The 15,718-nt window shown below is 45.3% G+C and overlaps 1 protein-coding gene across 4 annotated transcripts in view; it reads left to right on the top strand.

Annotated features, from left to right (window-relative positions):
• Positions 1 to 15,172, top strand: part of LOC118965336 (prolactin receptor) — a 134,672-nt gene extending 119,500 nt beyond the window's left edge. For 3 of the 4 annotated variants that reach the window (XM_090239899.1, XM_090239898.1, XM_090239900.1), the window contains exons 13-21: positions 1,478 to 1,656; positions 2,467 to 2,620; positions 3,852 to 3,993; positions 6,527 to 6,696; positions 10,314 to 10,492; positions 11,104 to 11,257; positions 11,431 to 11,518; positions 11,784 to 11,853; positions 12,778 to 15,172. In XM_090239899.1, coding sequence (XP_090096025.1) covers positions 1,478 to 1,656; positions 2,467 to 2,620; positions 3,852 to 3,993; positions 6,527 to 6,696; positions 10,314 to 10,492; positions 11,104 to 11,257; positions 11,431 to 11,518; positions 11,784 to 11,853; positions 12,778 to 13,503 — 1,862 coding nt within the window. In that variant the 3' untranslated portion in view covers positions 13,504 to 15,172. Of the gene's footprint in view, positions 1 to 1,477; positions 1,657 to 2,466; positions 2,621 to 3,851; positions 3,994 to 6,526; positions 7,050 to 10,313; positions 10,493 to 11,103; positions 11,258 to 11,430; positions 11,519 to 11,783; positions 11,854 to 12,777 lie in introns of those variants that run through there. The other variant, XM_090239901.1, reaches the window with a different exon arrangement.
• The last annotated feature ends 546 nt before the right edge of the window (positions 15,173 to 15,718 follow it).

The following is a 15,718-nucleotide window of genomic DNA, read 5'->3' as shown; positions in this document are numbered from 1 at the left end:
ACCAACAAGAAGGGTGTGAACAGTTTCTGTCATGAACAGAGCTTGTGCCCATAGAAATAGATGTGGCGCATGCGAGGGGGGGGGGGGCAGGCTGTTCCCCAATGCTGGAATGGGGGCCCCAAGTGGAAAAGTTTGGGAACCCCTGATATGGACCACCTGGGGACTCCACTCAGTCTGGAACGGCATCCTGCTGCCGAGATCAAAAACCATCTGGCTAGTGATTTCTCTTGCCCCCCCACCCCAAAAGAAGAAAACTGTCAAATCAGCAGCAATTCAGCTAAAATTGAGTTTAATTTAGGAAATCTGCTCCCAAGTATTTACACAAATAAAGAAATAGAAATATGTGATGTTGTCTCAATGTAATCAAGGTATGAAATTACTGTTCTTTTCAAATACGATCTCTTTTGGGGCTTAGTTGTGGTCAATTTGCAGTGTACAAATTATTATCATTATTTTCCAGCCCCCCAACCATTAGCTCCAACAAAAGTCACCCTGTAGCTGAATCAAGTTGCCCTAGATAGTGTGCTACGTTTGACCAGAACCTAAGGGGAATAGGGTGCTATTTCAGTACACTATAGTATATGGAATAGGGTGCTATTTCAGTACACTATATTATATGGAATAGGGTGCTATTTCAGTACACTATATTATATGGAATAGGGTTCTATTTCAATACACTATAGTATATGGAATAGGGTGCTATTTCTGCTCAACCTATGACTGTTGTGTTAACCCACTGTTGTGTCTGATATTTGTGATGTCTCTTCCTGTGTGTCTGGCGTCGGCCACGCCTCCTCTCCCTGTTTGTGTGACGTCTGCTCCTCCTCATTTCAACTCAGTCCAATGGGAGTTAGTCCCCTCCCAGCAGGGCACATCTAATCCCATCAGATACATTCTGTCCCCCTTATTTCTCCATCAGTGAGTGCACTCCCAAAGCCGATGGATAGAGCACCCTGATTTGTGTGTGTGTGTGTGTGTGTTTGTGTACACGTGCATGTGAATGTTCAATACTCTATGCACATTGTAAACAGTCATTACTCATGTCTACATTGTGCTTCCGTATACACAGAGAATAGTAACGCATGTGAAGGAAAATAGAAGGGTTCCTCTCCAGGCTCTAGGCTTTTTCTCCCCGTAACAATAGAGATGTGTCATTCAGAACCTATTCAGCTTCCCCTTCTTACTCTGAAACCCCTTCCAACTGGCCTTTCTCCATGTTCATTATAAAAGATAACCCCATTCACGTACCATTACCTCAGCATGTTGCTTGTTGTCTCTGTTGTCCCTCCACATCCTGTTTGCTGTTCATTGTGTATTCTCCCCTCCCCCTGACTGCCAGCCTAGGTCTTTTCCTTTCACCATCCTCCCATCTCATTGTTTCTCTATTTACGTTCTAGCTCTTCTTCTCTCCCTGTGAAGCATACAACCATAACAAGCCCACACCATGCAGTTTTCTTGTCTGTCTGTTTGTCTGCAGTGGAGACAGAGGCTCCGGTTAACTTGACCTACACCCTGTTGAACGAGACGGAGGAGGAAGCTGGCCGCACCGCCATGGTGTCCTGGGTTTACCCCAATCCCTCCCACATCCAGTACGGTTGGATCACCCTGGTCTTCGAGCTGCAGTACCGACGCATCACCGAGCCCAACAACTGGAAGGTAGAGAGAGAGAGAGACAGAGAGAGAGAGAGAGAGAGCACGCAAGATGGAGAGGGGGAAATAGAGCGAGAGAGAGAGAGGTGGGGGGGGAAAGAGAGCGGGGGAAAGAGCGAGAGAGAGGGGGAAAGAGAGAGAGAGAGAGCACGCAAGATGGAGAGGGGGAAATAGAGCGAGAGAGAGAGAGGTGGGGGGGAAAGAGAGCGGGGGAAAGAGAGAGAGAGAGAGGGGTAGAGGGGGACAGAGAGAGAGGGAGGGGTGTAGGTGCAGTGTTTATCAACACCATTTGAGAGTGTTAAGCTTGATATGTGGGAAGCATGTCATGTCCTTGATTGATTCTTTAAGAGGAAGATGTGCTTATTTCACAGTTAAACCGGGAGTTTGTCTGTTACCCACGTTACGACCGATGATCCTGCCTCTTTGTCAGATGAGAGAAGAGAAAGAACAGAAACAAACAGAAACGCAGCAGCTCTCTATGGCTTCATGGTTTAGTCTGGCTGAACGGTGAAACATCTTTTTTTAAACAGTACCATATTATTTCAACAGTATCGGATTTTTAAACTGTCACTTTAACCAGTATCACACTACTCATCACCTTCTGTCACCTCTATCCCGTGTAGCTCATTTGGTATAGCATGGTGCTTGCAACGCCAGGGTTGTGGGTTTGATTCCCATGGGGGACCAGTATGAAAAATGTATGAAAATGTATGTACTCACTACAGTAAATTGCTCTGGATAAGAGCATCTGCTAAATGATGGATGTGTACTGTAACTGCTACTGACAGCTCACTATCGCCCCCTGTGTGTCTGCAGGTGAAGGGCTTGCTGAGAGAGCCTTGTCTGGAGCTGCTGGATCTGCCGGTAGGAGAGTACATTGTCAGGGTGAGATGCCGTTCCCAGAACAACGGCCTCTGGAGCAAGTGGAGCACCCCTGTCCTACTCTGTGTCCCAGTCAAATCTACCCCCGGTAGGGACTCTTAACTGTCTGATGATTCAGTTACAGTCAACTCCTAATCTGAAGCATTAGGCTATAACATAACAAAATGTGGAAAAAGGGTCTGAATACTTTCTGAATGCACTGTTCGTGTGCCTCAAACACTGCCAAGCGCCTATGAATAGGAAACTGCCAATGTCATATCTATCTAAAGTACAGCACAGTGTCTGTACTGTTATATATGCCTGTCACATGTAGTCTATAAGGCCAGTTTCCAGAGTGGTCCTGTTTTCCTGGTAGGATTTGTGATTTGCTGACTGACTGAGATTACTGGTCCATTAAGAAGTACAGTATGTAGTAATACTTCTCAGTGGACCAGTAATCTCAGTCAGTCATTAGACAATGGGTAGGTCAAGGCCTGTTCTCTCTAGTGACCTCACCTCATTATAAGTCTCTCAACAGATGTTACCTGGATGCACCTCCACCGCAGGGAGCGTGTGTGTGTGTGTGTGTGTGTGTGTGTGTGTGTATTTACGTGCGTGCGTGTGTGTGACAGTCAGTCTGTCACTACCATACTGCCTCAGAAATACTGTATTTCCTGACATTGGAAATACATAGAACATTAACTGTCAATTGAACAGCCTTATTCAAGACGGTCATGTTTATTAGCCTTATAAAACTTGTCATGGTGTAATAGCCTCATAACATAACATGGGTTAATCATTAAAGCAAAAGGTACTGTCTATACAATGTTTATCTCATAAGTGTCCACGTCACTGTAAGTTACATAATGTGCTTCTTCAGGGAAATAAATGGATTTAAACAGTAACTGTTTGTTCCAGTCAGCCTGAGTGTCACTGTTGGAGATGTAATCCTTCTCACGAGGTCCTGCTGTTTGATTTGGGGTTCAGTTCAGTTTCCTACCAGCTGCTGCTCTCAAAAAGAGTCGTAAGACCAACCTGGTTAACGGATTAACCGTTTTTAGCGTTCACCCAAATGTCATGAACCTGGATTTGAGTTTCCCTGACAACCAGGGCACCTGAGAGGCCCGGTGAAATGTTAAGAGGCTGATGTTTTATAATATGGATTATTTTGATAGCTGAATGATTTTGGCATGTATTTCTTCATGTTTATAAATTGTTGATTCGTGTATTCACCAGAACAGTGCATAGAAAAATATATCAGTCTGTTAGAAAAAGCCGACAGTGAATGCAGATATCCATAGAGATGGTTAGAGTCATTAACCTCTCGTTTTATCCCCCAGGTGCTGTTGCCGTGACGACCCGGCCCCACATCTACTACTGCCGCTCGCCCAACATGGAGGTCTTCACCTGCTGGTGGCATCCCCTTGACAACAACTCAGAGAGTGACGACAACATCACCTACAGCCTCACCTACTCCTTAGAGTACGTACTATTACTGTACAATGCATGTCTCGTAGCAAAGGGTCTGAATACTTATGTAAATAAGGTATTTCTGTTTTGTTTTTTATGAATGTGCAAAAATGTGTGATTATGGTGTATTGTGTGTAGATTCCTGAGGGATTATTTTTATTTAATCAATTTAAGAATAAGGGTGTAAAGTAACAAATTGTGGAAAAAGACAACGGATCTGAATACTTTCCGAAGGCACTGTATATACACACACCAGGTACTATATACTGTATACATACACACACCAGGTACTATATACTGTATACATACACACACCAGGTACTATATACTGTATACATACACACACAAGGTACTATATACATACACTCACACCAGGTACTATATACTGTATATACATACACACACACCAGGTACTATATACTGTATATACACACACCAGGTACTATATACTGTATATATACACACACCGGGTACTATATACTGTATATATACACACACCGGGTACTATATACTGTATATATACACACCCCCGGCTTTATATACTGTATATATACACACCCCCGGCTTTATATACTGTATATATACACACACCAGGCTTTATATACTGTATATACACTGCTCAAAAAAATAAAGGGAACACTTAAACAACACAATGTAACTCCAAGTCAATCACACTTCTGTGAAATCAAACTGTCCACTTAGGAAGCAACACTTATTGACAATAAATTTCACAGGCTGTTGTGCAAATGGAATAGACAACAGGTGGAAATTATAGGCAATTAGCAAGACACCCCCAATAAAGGAATGGTTCTGCAGGTGGTGACCACAGACCACTTCTCAGTTCCTATGCTTCCTGGCTGATGTTTTGGTCACTTTTGAATGCTGGGGGTGCTTTCACTCTAGTGGTAGCATGAGACGGAGTCTACAACCCACACAAGTGGCTCAGGTAGTGCAGCTCATCCAGGATGGCACATCAATGCGAGCTGTGGCAAGAAGGTTTGCTGTGTCTGTCAGCGTAGTGTCCAGAGCATGGAGGCGCTACCAGGAGACAGGCCAGTACATCAGGAGACGTGGAGGAGGCCGTAGGATGGCAACAACCCAGCAGCAGGACCGCTACCTCCGCCTTTGTGCAAGGAGGAGCAGGAGAAGCACTGCCAGAGCCCTGCAAAATGACCTCCAGCAGGCCACAAATGTGCATGTGTCTGCTCAAACGGTCAGAAACAGACTCCATGAGGGTGGTATGAGGGCCCGACGTCCACAGGTGGGGGTTGTGCTTACAGCCCAACACCGTGCAGGACGTTTGGCATTTGCCAGAGAACACCAAGATTGGCAAATTCACCACTGGTGCCCTGTGCTCTTCACAGATGAAAGCAGGTTCACACTGAGCACGTGACAGACGTGACAGAGTCTGGAGACGCCGTGGAGAACGTTCTGCTGCCTGCAACATCCTCCAGCATGACCGGTTTGGCGGTGGGTCAGTCATGGTGTGGGGTGGCATTTCTTTGGGGTGCCGCACAGCCCTCCATGTGCTCGCCAGAGGTAGCCTGACTGCCATTAGGTACCGAGATGAGATCCTCAGACCCCTTGTGAGACCATATGCCATATGCTGGTGCGGTTGGCCCTGGGTTCCTCCTAATGCAAGACAATGCTAGACCTCACGTGGCTGGAGTGTGTCAGCAGTTCCTGCAAGAGGAAGGCAATGATGCTATGGACTGGCCCGCCCGTTCCCCAGACCTGAATCCAATTGAGCACATCTGGGACATCATGTCTCGCTCCATCCACCAACGCCACGTTGCACCACAGACTGTCCAGGAGTTGGCGGATGCTTTAGTCCAGGTCTGGGAGGAGATCCCTCAGGAGACCATCCGCCACCTCATCAGGAGCATGCCCAGGCGTTGTAGGGAGGTCATACAGGCACGTGGAGACCACACACACTACTGAGCCTCATTTTGACTTGTTTTAAGGACATTACATCAAAGTTGGATCAGCCTGTAGTGTGGTTTTCCACTTTAATTTTGAGTGTCACTCCAAATCCAGACCTCCATGGGTTGATAAATTTGATTTCCATTGATAATTTTTGTGTGATTTTGTTGTCAGCACATTCAACGATGTAAAGAAAAAAGTATTTAATAAGAATATTTCATTCATTCAGATCTAGGATGTGTTATTTTAGTGTTCCCTTTTGAGCAGTGTATATATATATATACACACACCATGTACTATATACTGTATATATACACACCATGTACGATATATATATATATATATATATATCCTGCAACAAGGAGAGTACAATGTGTGTATATATATATATATATATATATATATACACACACATTGTACTCTCCTTGTTGCAGGATTGGTAGTGGATAAAATCCTGCATTCATTAAAAAACACCTTGAAATATTCTAACACTAGTTTTTAATTTCAAGTCTTTTTTTCTCAGTAAAGGCAGGTATTTTCATTCTATCACATCGTGTAGTAACAATGTATCCAATTCAATTGAATTGAATTGACCATATCATTCCTTTCTTGTTTGTCACAGAAAGGGCCCGAGGCGTGAGTGTCCAGACTATGTAACGGGCGGCCCCAACAGTTGTCACTTTGACAGTGGCCACACATCCATCTGGACCATATACTGCATGAACGTGATGGCCAGGACCTCCCACGGAGTGTTCAGCTCCAAGGACCACTGTCTGGACGTGGCTGATATAGGTACAGGGTGATTGTAACATGCGTTGTTTGAAGGAGACCAAGGCGCAGCGTAATTTGTGGTCAGCATATATTTATTTAACCTCTAGCGACCAGCAATCCCGTATCCGGGAGCGTAATCATAGCCTCAAGCACATTACCATAACGCAAAGTTTCCTATTCATGAAAATTGCAAATGAAATTAAATAAATATATTCAAACACAAGCTTAGCCTTTTGTTAACAACACTGTCATCTCAGATTTTCAAAATATGCGTTACAGCCAACGCTAGACAAGCATTTGTGTAAATTTAGCATGGCATAATGCTATTCTAGGCTGTGCTGGCAGCAGGCAACATTTTCACAAAAATAAGAAAAGCAACCAAATTAAATCATTTACCTTTGAAGAACTTCAGATGCTTTCACTCAGGAGACTCCGTTAGATAGCAAATGTTCCTTTTTTCCAAAAATAATATTTTTGTAGGCGAAAAACGTCACGTTTGTTCATCCTGCTTGGCTGAGAAATCGACAGAAAAATACTTCAACTATAACGCATTAGCATAACGCAAGTTTTTATATTCATGAAAATCGCAAATGAAATTAAATAAATATATTGAAACAAAAGCTTAGCCTTTTGTTAACACTGTCATCTCAGATTTTCAAAATATGCTTTTCAACCAAAGCTACACAAGCATTTGTGTAAGAGTATTGATAGCCTAGCATAGCATTAAGCCTAGCATTCAGCAGGCAATATTTTCACAAAAACAAGAAAAGCATTCAAATAAAATAATTTACCTTTGAAGAACTTCGGATGTTTTCAATGCGGAGACTCTCAGATAGCAAATGTTAATTTTTTCCAAAAATATTATTTGTGTAGGAGAAATCCCGCCGTTATGTTCATCACTTTTGGCTAAGAAAAAAAAAAGAAAATTCATTCACTACAACGCCAAACTTTTTTCCAAATTAACTCCATAATATCGACAGAAACATGGCAAACGTTGTTTAGAATCATCCTCAAGGTGTTTTTCACATATCTATTCGATGATAAATCCTTCGTGGCAGTTGGGTTTCTCCTCAGTAGCAAACGGAAAAGTACTTGCAGCTGGAGATTACGCAATAATTGCAACGGAGGACACCAAGCGACCACCTGGTAAATGTAGTCTCTTAGGGTCAATCTTCCAATGATATGCCTACAAATGTCCCAATGTTGCAGACACCTTGGGGAAAACGTGGAAAAGGTAAGCTGACTCCTAGCTCCTCCACAGCCATATAAGGAGTCATTGCCATGAGGCGGTTTCAAAAAATGCAGCACTTCCTGATTGTATATTTATCTGGGTTTTTTCTGTAACATCAGTTCTGTGGCACTCACAGACAATATCTTTGCAGTTTTGGAAACATCAGTGTTTTCTTTCCAAAGCTGTCAATTATATGCATAGTCGAGCATATTTTCGGGACAAAATCTCTTGTTTAAAACGGGAACGTTTTTCATCCAAAAATTAAAAGAGCAACCCCTATATCGAAGAAGTTATGAGAACCAGCAACAAAACAACAACGTGAAACCAAAACGAACGTACCGTTCCGTAGGCTACAATAGCTGTACAAAAACAAGATCACACAACATAGGTGGGAAAAAGGCTACCTACGTATGATTCCCAATCAGAGACAACGATCGACAGCTGCCTCTGATTGGGAACCTGTAATGGCAGATTTCCTCCTCTTCGTCTGATTGAGAACCATATCAGGCCAAACATAGAAATTCCCCGTGTGCCCCCCCAAGACATTTTTGGGGCTGCGTCTCGGGCTTCCTTCCGCGCCGCCGTGCTGACTCCATTCGCCGGTATCCCTCCTCACACTGCTCCAGAGAATCCCAGGTGGGCTCCGGCACTCTCCTTGGGTCGACCGACCACCTGTCTATCTCCTCCCAACTAGTAACATAGTCCAGATATCGTTGCCTCTCCTGCTGCTGCTGCTGCTGCTGCCCGTTACCACGCCGCTTGGTCCTCTGTTAGTGGGTGTTTCTGTAACGGCAGATTTCCTCCTCTTCGTCTGAAGAGGAGTAAGGATCGGACCAAGATGCGCCGTGGTAAGTGTTCATGACGATTTTAATAAGAAAAGCACTGAACACTATGAAATACAAAAACAATAAACTAATACGTGAAATAACCAAACCGAAACAGTACCGTGTGGCAACAAACACCCACAAACCAACATTGAAACCCAGGCTACCTAAATATGGTTCTCAATCAGGGACAATGATAAACAGCTGCCTCTGATTGAGAACCATATCAGGCCAAACATAGAAATGAAAAAACATAGAAAAACACACATAGACTGCCCACCCCAACTCACGCCCTGACCATACTAAATAAAGACAAAACAAAGGAAATAAAGGTCAGAACGTGACAGAACCACACTCAGCCAAACACAAAGAAATACAAAACATAGAATGCCCACCCCACATCACACCCTGACCTCACCAAATAGAGAAATAAAATGTCTCTCTGTGGTCAGGGCATAGACCCCGCTCCATCTCTGGTTCCCCCCACTTTGGTGGCGCCTCTGGTGCGGGGACCCTCGTCGCCGACCCCGGACTGGGAAACCTCTGTAGTCTCCGGCCTGGGGACCGTCGCTGGAGGCTCCGGACTGCGGATTATCCCTGGAGGCTTCGTGCCATGGATCATCACTGGAGGCTTCGGGCCATGGATCATCACTGAGGGCTTCCTTTGTGGAGCCGGAACAGGTCTCACCGGACTGAGGAGACGTACTGGAAGCCTGGTGCGTGGAGCTGCCACAGGCCTTACCAGGCTGGGGAGACATACTGGAGGCCTGGTGCGTGGAACCGGAACAGGTCTCACCGGACTGGGGAGATGCACTGGAAGCCTGGTGTGTGGAGCAGGCACAGGATACACTGGGCCATGGAGGTGCATGGGGGTCTCAGGCGCAGAGGGGAATAGGGTGCTATTTCAGTACACTATAGTATATGGAATAGGGTGCTATTTCAGTACACTATAGTATATGGAATAGGGTGCTATTTCAGTACACTATATTATATGGAATAGGGTGCTATTTCAGGACACTATAGTATATGGAATAGGGTGCTATTTCAGTACACTATAGTATATGGAATAGGGTGCTATTTCAGTACACTATAGTATATGGAATAGGGTGCTATTTCAGTACACTATAGTATATGGAATAGGGTGCTATTTCGGCTCAACCTACAACTGTTGTGTTAACCCACTGTTGTGTCTGATATTTGCGATGTCTCTTCCTGTGTGTCTGGCGTCGGCCACACCTCCTCTCCCTGTTTATGTGACGTCAGCTCTTCCTCATTTCAACCCAGTCCAATGGGAGTTAGTCCCCTCCCAGCAGGGCACATCTGATCCCATCAGACACATTCTGTCCCCCTTACTTCTCCATTACCTCAGCATGTTGCTTATTGTCTCTGTTGTCCCTCCACATCCTGTTTGCTGTTCATTGTGTATTCTCCCCTCCCCCTGACTGCCAGCCTAGGTCTTTTCCTTTCACCATCCTCCCATCTCATTGTTTCTCTATTTACGTTCTAGCTCTTCTTCTCTCCCTGTGAAGCATACAACCATAACAAGCCCACACCATGCAGTTTTCTTGTCTGTCTGTCTGCAGTGGAGACAGAGGCTCCGGTTAACTTGACCTACACCCTGTTGAACGAGACGGAGGAGGAAGCTGGCCGCACCGCCATGGTGTCCTGGGTTTACCCCAATCCCTCCCACATCCAGTACGGTTGGATCACCCTGGTCTTCGAGCTGCAGTACCGACGCATCACCGAGCCCAACAACTGGAAGGTAGAGAGAGAGAGAGAGGGAGAGAGAGAGAGAGAGAAAGAGAGAGAGAGAGAGGGGTGTAGGTGCAGTGTTTATCAACTCCATTTGAGGGTGTTAAGCTTGTGACGTGGGAAGCATGTCATGTCCTTGATTGATTCTTTAAGAGGAAGATGTGCTTATTTCACAGTTAAACCGGGAGTTTGTCTGTTACCCACGTTACGACCGATGATCCTGCCTCTTTGTCAGATGAGAGAAGAGAAAGAACAGAAACAAACAGAAACGCAGCAGCTCTCTATGGCTTCATGGTTTAGTCTGGCTGAACGGTGAAACATCTTTTTTTAAACAGTACCATATTATTTCAACAGTATCGGATTTTTAAACTGTCACTTTAACCAGTATCACACTACTCATCACCTTCTGTCACCTCTATCCCGTGTAGCTCATTTGGTATAGCATGGTGCTTGCAACGCCAGGGTTGTGGGTTTGATTCCCATGGGGGACCAGTATGAAAAATGTATGAAAATGTATGTACTCACTACAGTAAATTTCTCTGGATAAGAGCATCTGCTAAATGATGGATGTGTACTGTAACTGCTACTGACAGCTCACTATCGCCCCCTGTGTGTCTGCAGGTGAAGGGCTTGCTGAGAGAGCCTTGTCTGGAGCTGCTGGATCTGCCGGTAGGAGAGTACATTGTCAGGGTGAGATGCCGTTCCCAGAACAACGGCCTCTGGAGCAAGTGGAGCACCCCTGTCCTACTCTGTGTCCCAGTCAAATCTACCCCCGGTAGGGACTCTTAACTGTCTGATGATTCAGTTACTGTCTGCACCTACCCACAGTCAACTCCTAATCTGAAGCACTGTTATATGACCCATATGGAATGGAGTAATATGGCATATGGAATGGAATGATATGGCATACGGAATGATCTAGATGTGTGCTGTCTTTGTCCCTTACAGATAAGCTGCTGGCTCTGCTTTTGGTGACCGGTGTTGGGGTCATGTTGTTGCTAGTCATCGGCTTTGGAATTATCCTACAGGGCAAGAGGTAGGGAAACACACACACGTAAACAACGATGTAAACAATTATGTAAACATCAAATATATGTTTGATTTTTTTCAAAGACTTAAGACACAGCGTTTTATTCTTTACATAAAGGACAGGTTTAGAGAGAAATGTGTGCAGGAGTGATCTTGTATTGATATATAAACCCTTCTATATTACAGACACATGCTGTATAGGCTGTAATATCATTAAATATAAATGTAGAAAGTGTATTGATGGTTCTCTCTGATCCCTGTCTTTGGTGTAGGATAAAAACATTCCTTCTGCCTCCAATTCCCAAACCACGCATCAGAGGCATCAATCCCCTGCTTCTGAAGGTAAATACACACACACACATACTCATGCACACACACACACACACACACGCACACACACACACACACACACACACACACACACACACACACGCACGCGCAGACACACACACACACACGCACGCGCAGACACACACACACACACGCGCAGACACACACACACGCACACACACACAGACAGACAGACAGACAGACAGACAGACAGACAGACAGACAGACAGACACACACACACCAGCCTGGTGACTTATAACAACTCACTGTTCACTCAAGCTTCACTGAGTTGTTTTTGTTTTTTTATCCATCAATCCCCTTCTTATCTTCTCTAACCCCTCCCCTTCCTATCCCCTATCTTCTCTAACCCCTCCCCTTCCTGTCTTCACTGTCCCCTCCCCTTCCTATCTTCTCTACCCCCTCCCCTTCCTATCTTCTCTGTCCCCTCCCCTTCCTATCTTCTCTGTCTCCTCCCCTTCCTATCTTCTCTATCCCCTCCCCTTCCTATCTTCTCTATCCCCTCCCCTTCCTATCTTCTCTATCCCCTCCCCTTCCTATCTTCTCTGTCCCCTCCCCTTCCTATCTTCTCTGTCCCCTCCCCTTCCTATCTTCTCTGTCCCCTCCCCTTCTTATCTTCTCTATCCCCTTCCCTTCCTATCTTCTCTATCCCCTCCCCTTCCTATCTTCTCTTTCCCCTCCCCTTCCTATCTTCTCTATCCCCTTCCCTTCCTATCTTCTCTATCCCCTCCCCTTCCTATCTTCTCTTTCCCCTCCCCTTCCTATCTTCTCTGTCTCCTCCCCTTCCTATCTTCTCTGTCCCCTCCCCTTCCTATCTTCTCTAACCCCTCCCCTTCCTATCTTCTCTATCCCCTCACCTTCCTTTCTCCTTTTTTCCTCCCTCCTTTTCATCTTTCTCCTCCTTCCTTCTCTCTCAGAAAGGGGGCTTTGATGAGATCAACCGTCATTTCATCTCCTTCCATGGCTATAAGCCCCCAAGCTACAGCGAGGAGGAGGTCTGGGACTCTGTCAGCATGGACAACAACCAGTCTCTCCAGGCTCCCCTGGGGATCCTAGCAGTCCGGAAGGAGGATTATGATATGGCCATCCACAGCCAACTACTGGTCCAGACCACCTCCAGCCACGCCCCTTATACCCCAGTCCCCGCCTCTTACACCCCAGTCCCCGCCCCTTACTGTCAGGCTCCAGTGGAAGCCTTCCCGACCCCGTGGGAATGGCCAACAGCAAACCCCGACCAGTCAGAGCTTCTGGTCTTCCCGGGCACTGACTACAGCATGATGGTGGATCCCACCCCTGTCCCGCCTCCGGACCAGCAGGCCCCACCCCCATCATCCACCCAGGGCTTCTACACGTGCGTGAACATGCTGGGTGACAACGGACAAGTGCATCTGGTGCCCTGCCTGCCCAACCACCTGAAACACAGCCCCTATGTACAGCTGGAGGAGGAGCTAGAGGAAGGAGGGCTGGAGAAGAGCAGCCAGTTAGATGACTACCTGGCTAAGAAGATGGAGGCAGTAGCCAACAGGAGTGCTCCGGGAGAGACAGTGGTAGAGACAGAGGTGGAGACAGAGAGTGTGGAGCAGAGTGAAGTGGCTGTGCCTTTACTGCCTGGAACCACTGGCACACAGGGCAACATGGTGTGACCAGTTAGCACACATACTCACTCACACACACACACACACACACACACACACACACACACACACACACACACACACACACACACACACACACACACACACACACAGCAACAGGAATTACTCCAGGCTAAAATGAGGATGTTAACTCATGGATGGACCTTTTTATATACCTCCTTAATATACTAACATAATGATGTGTTTTTGTGAGTGCACCGGCCTGGGACATGAGTCCTTTGTGTCTACCCCCCCCCCCCCCCCCCCTCCCTTGCCTGCCAAATGACAGTGACACTGCTGGACAGACACTGCTGCCACCTCTATCCACTGCTGATATGGCAGGGACCATGTTCTGACTACATTCTCTCTGCGGGGAATCAGAGATGCAGCATTTGACTGTTCTTCGGTCCAATCTTGTTAGATAATAATGCCTGCGAACTCTCTTGTTGTTGGATGTAGAATTAATGACCAACCACTCTGTGAAAGACGCTTCGATTTTTAACAGTCAGGTTTTAGGGCTCTGTGAACTCATTTAATTGGATTTAGGTGAAAAGTTTGACGAATGCAAGAATAGCAGTTGTACTTCACTGAGACCAGTCATAGCCGTTCTGAGGCCCTGGCAGAAGTTAGCCTGCATTTAGAGAACAGTGGAGCACACCAAAGATCTGAACACCCAGACCAAGAGAGCAGTACACTTCTTCAAATATAAATGTATTTTTAGAGAGAAATGATTGTAATTATTAGAATGAATGAATTACAGAGGAAATACGTTAATATATCAAATGCACTATTGACGAGAAATATAACGAGGCAATGTTATAATAATAATAATGATAACAGTAAAGTACACTTAGAAAGTGAACTGTCTGGGTTCAATCTATGAACTAAATCCCAGATTTAACTGTATGCTTCATACTCAGGAACACAACCAAGCATACAGTAGGAAGTCAACCCAGTAAAGGTGCAGTCTACTTTCAGTCCCGTGTGACGGCACAACCAAGCATACACTCAAAACTTGTTTTCCTTTTCTTGAATTTTTGGTCAGAAATGAAACTACAGATTGCACTGTATTCAAAACAAGTGATGGTCATTTTTGGTAAAATTTATAATTTTCGGTCTGTAAAACAGCCTTCACTATGCAGTGCTACATGTGCTCTGACTATTAACTACATGCTGGATTTGAAAGCACTTATTTACCAGAACATAACACATGCAGCTCGCTCAGGGGAGAAGAGAGAGGGGGCTAAAGAAAAGAGCACTGTGATCATTTGATTGATTTTTACATAGAAAATGAGGCGACCAGACGAGTAGGGAGAAAACACATCTTCTGAAGTGGACAAACAATGGTTAAAGCGTCTAATGTTATGTACAGGAACAAGACATTTTCACCACACCCACATACTTGAGTAGATGTGTTTTTCACAGTGATTTCTTCATAAAATCTTTGACAAGCTTTCCTGGTGAATAGGAGGGCATGTGTGCTATTTAGACAATGGAGGCTTTTATAATGACAAAAGTAAGACGCTCCCAGATGCTAGGAAGATAACCTTGAAGGTGTGTGGATGGCAGTCTAATATTTTCAGAGGATTTTTACACTAAATATATGCATTGTTTTCTGAAAGAAACATGGAGAAACAAATAATATGCATCACCTGTGAAATAAACCACTCTCAGAGCATTTGAAATGTCGGGGTACAGTTTAATAACATCGGAAGCAGTTCATTAGCCATTTAACACACTGGATAACAATGATAACACACACAGTACGATATGATGCAACGAGTAGCTTAAAAACTTTGTACTAAAACACTGTGTTCCTATTACACTGGCCCTGTGGATGGATCTTGGTTAGTCTATTACACTGGCCCTGTGGATGGACCTTGGTTAGTCTGTTACACTGGCCCTGTGGATGGACCTTGGTTAGTCTGAAACAATGGCCCTGTGGATGGACCTTGGTTAGTCTGACACACTGGCCCTATGGATGGACCTTGGTTAGTCTGAAACACTGGCCCTGTGGATGGACCTTGGTTAGTCTGTTACACTGGCCCTGTGGATGGACCTTGGTTAGTCTGAAACACTGGCCCTGTGGATGGACCTTGGTTAGTCTGTTACACTGGCCCTGTGGATGGACCTTGGTTAGTCTGTTACACTGGCCCTGTGGATGGACCTTGGTTAGTCTGAAACACTGGCCCTGTGTATGGACCTTGGCTAGTCTGAAACACTG

The sequence above is a fragment of the Oncorhynchus mykiss genome, chromosome 7, assembly GCF_057628025.1.
Source record: "Oncorhynchus mykiss isolate SJ-2025 chromosome 7, ASM5762802v1, whole genome shotgun sequence".
In the NCBI taxonomy this organism is placed as follows: domain Eukaryota; kingdom Metazoa; phylum Chordata; class Actinopteri; order Salmoniformes; family Salmonidae; genus Oncorhynchus; species Oncorhynchus mykiss.
Note: the sequence above shows the minus strand (reverse complement) of the source record. Positions and strands in the feature narration are given on the sequence as shown.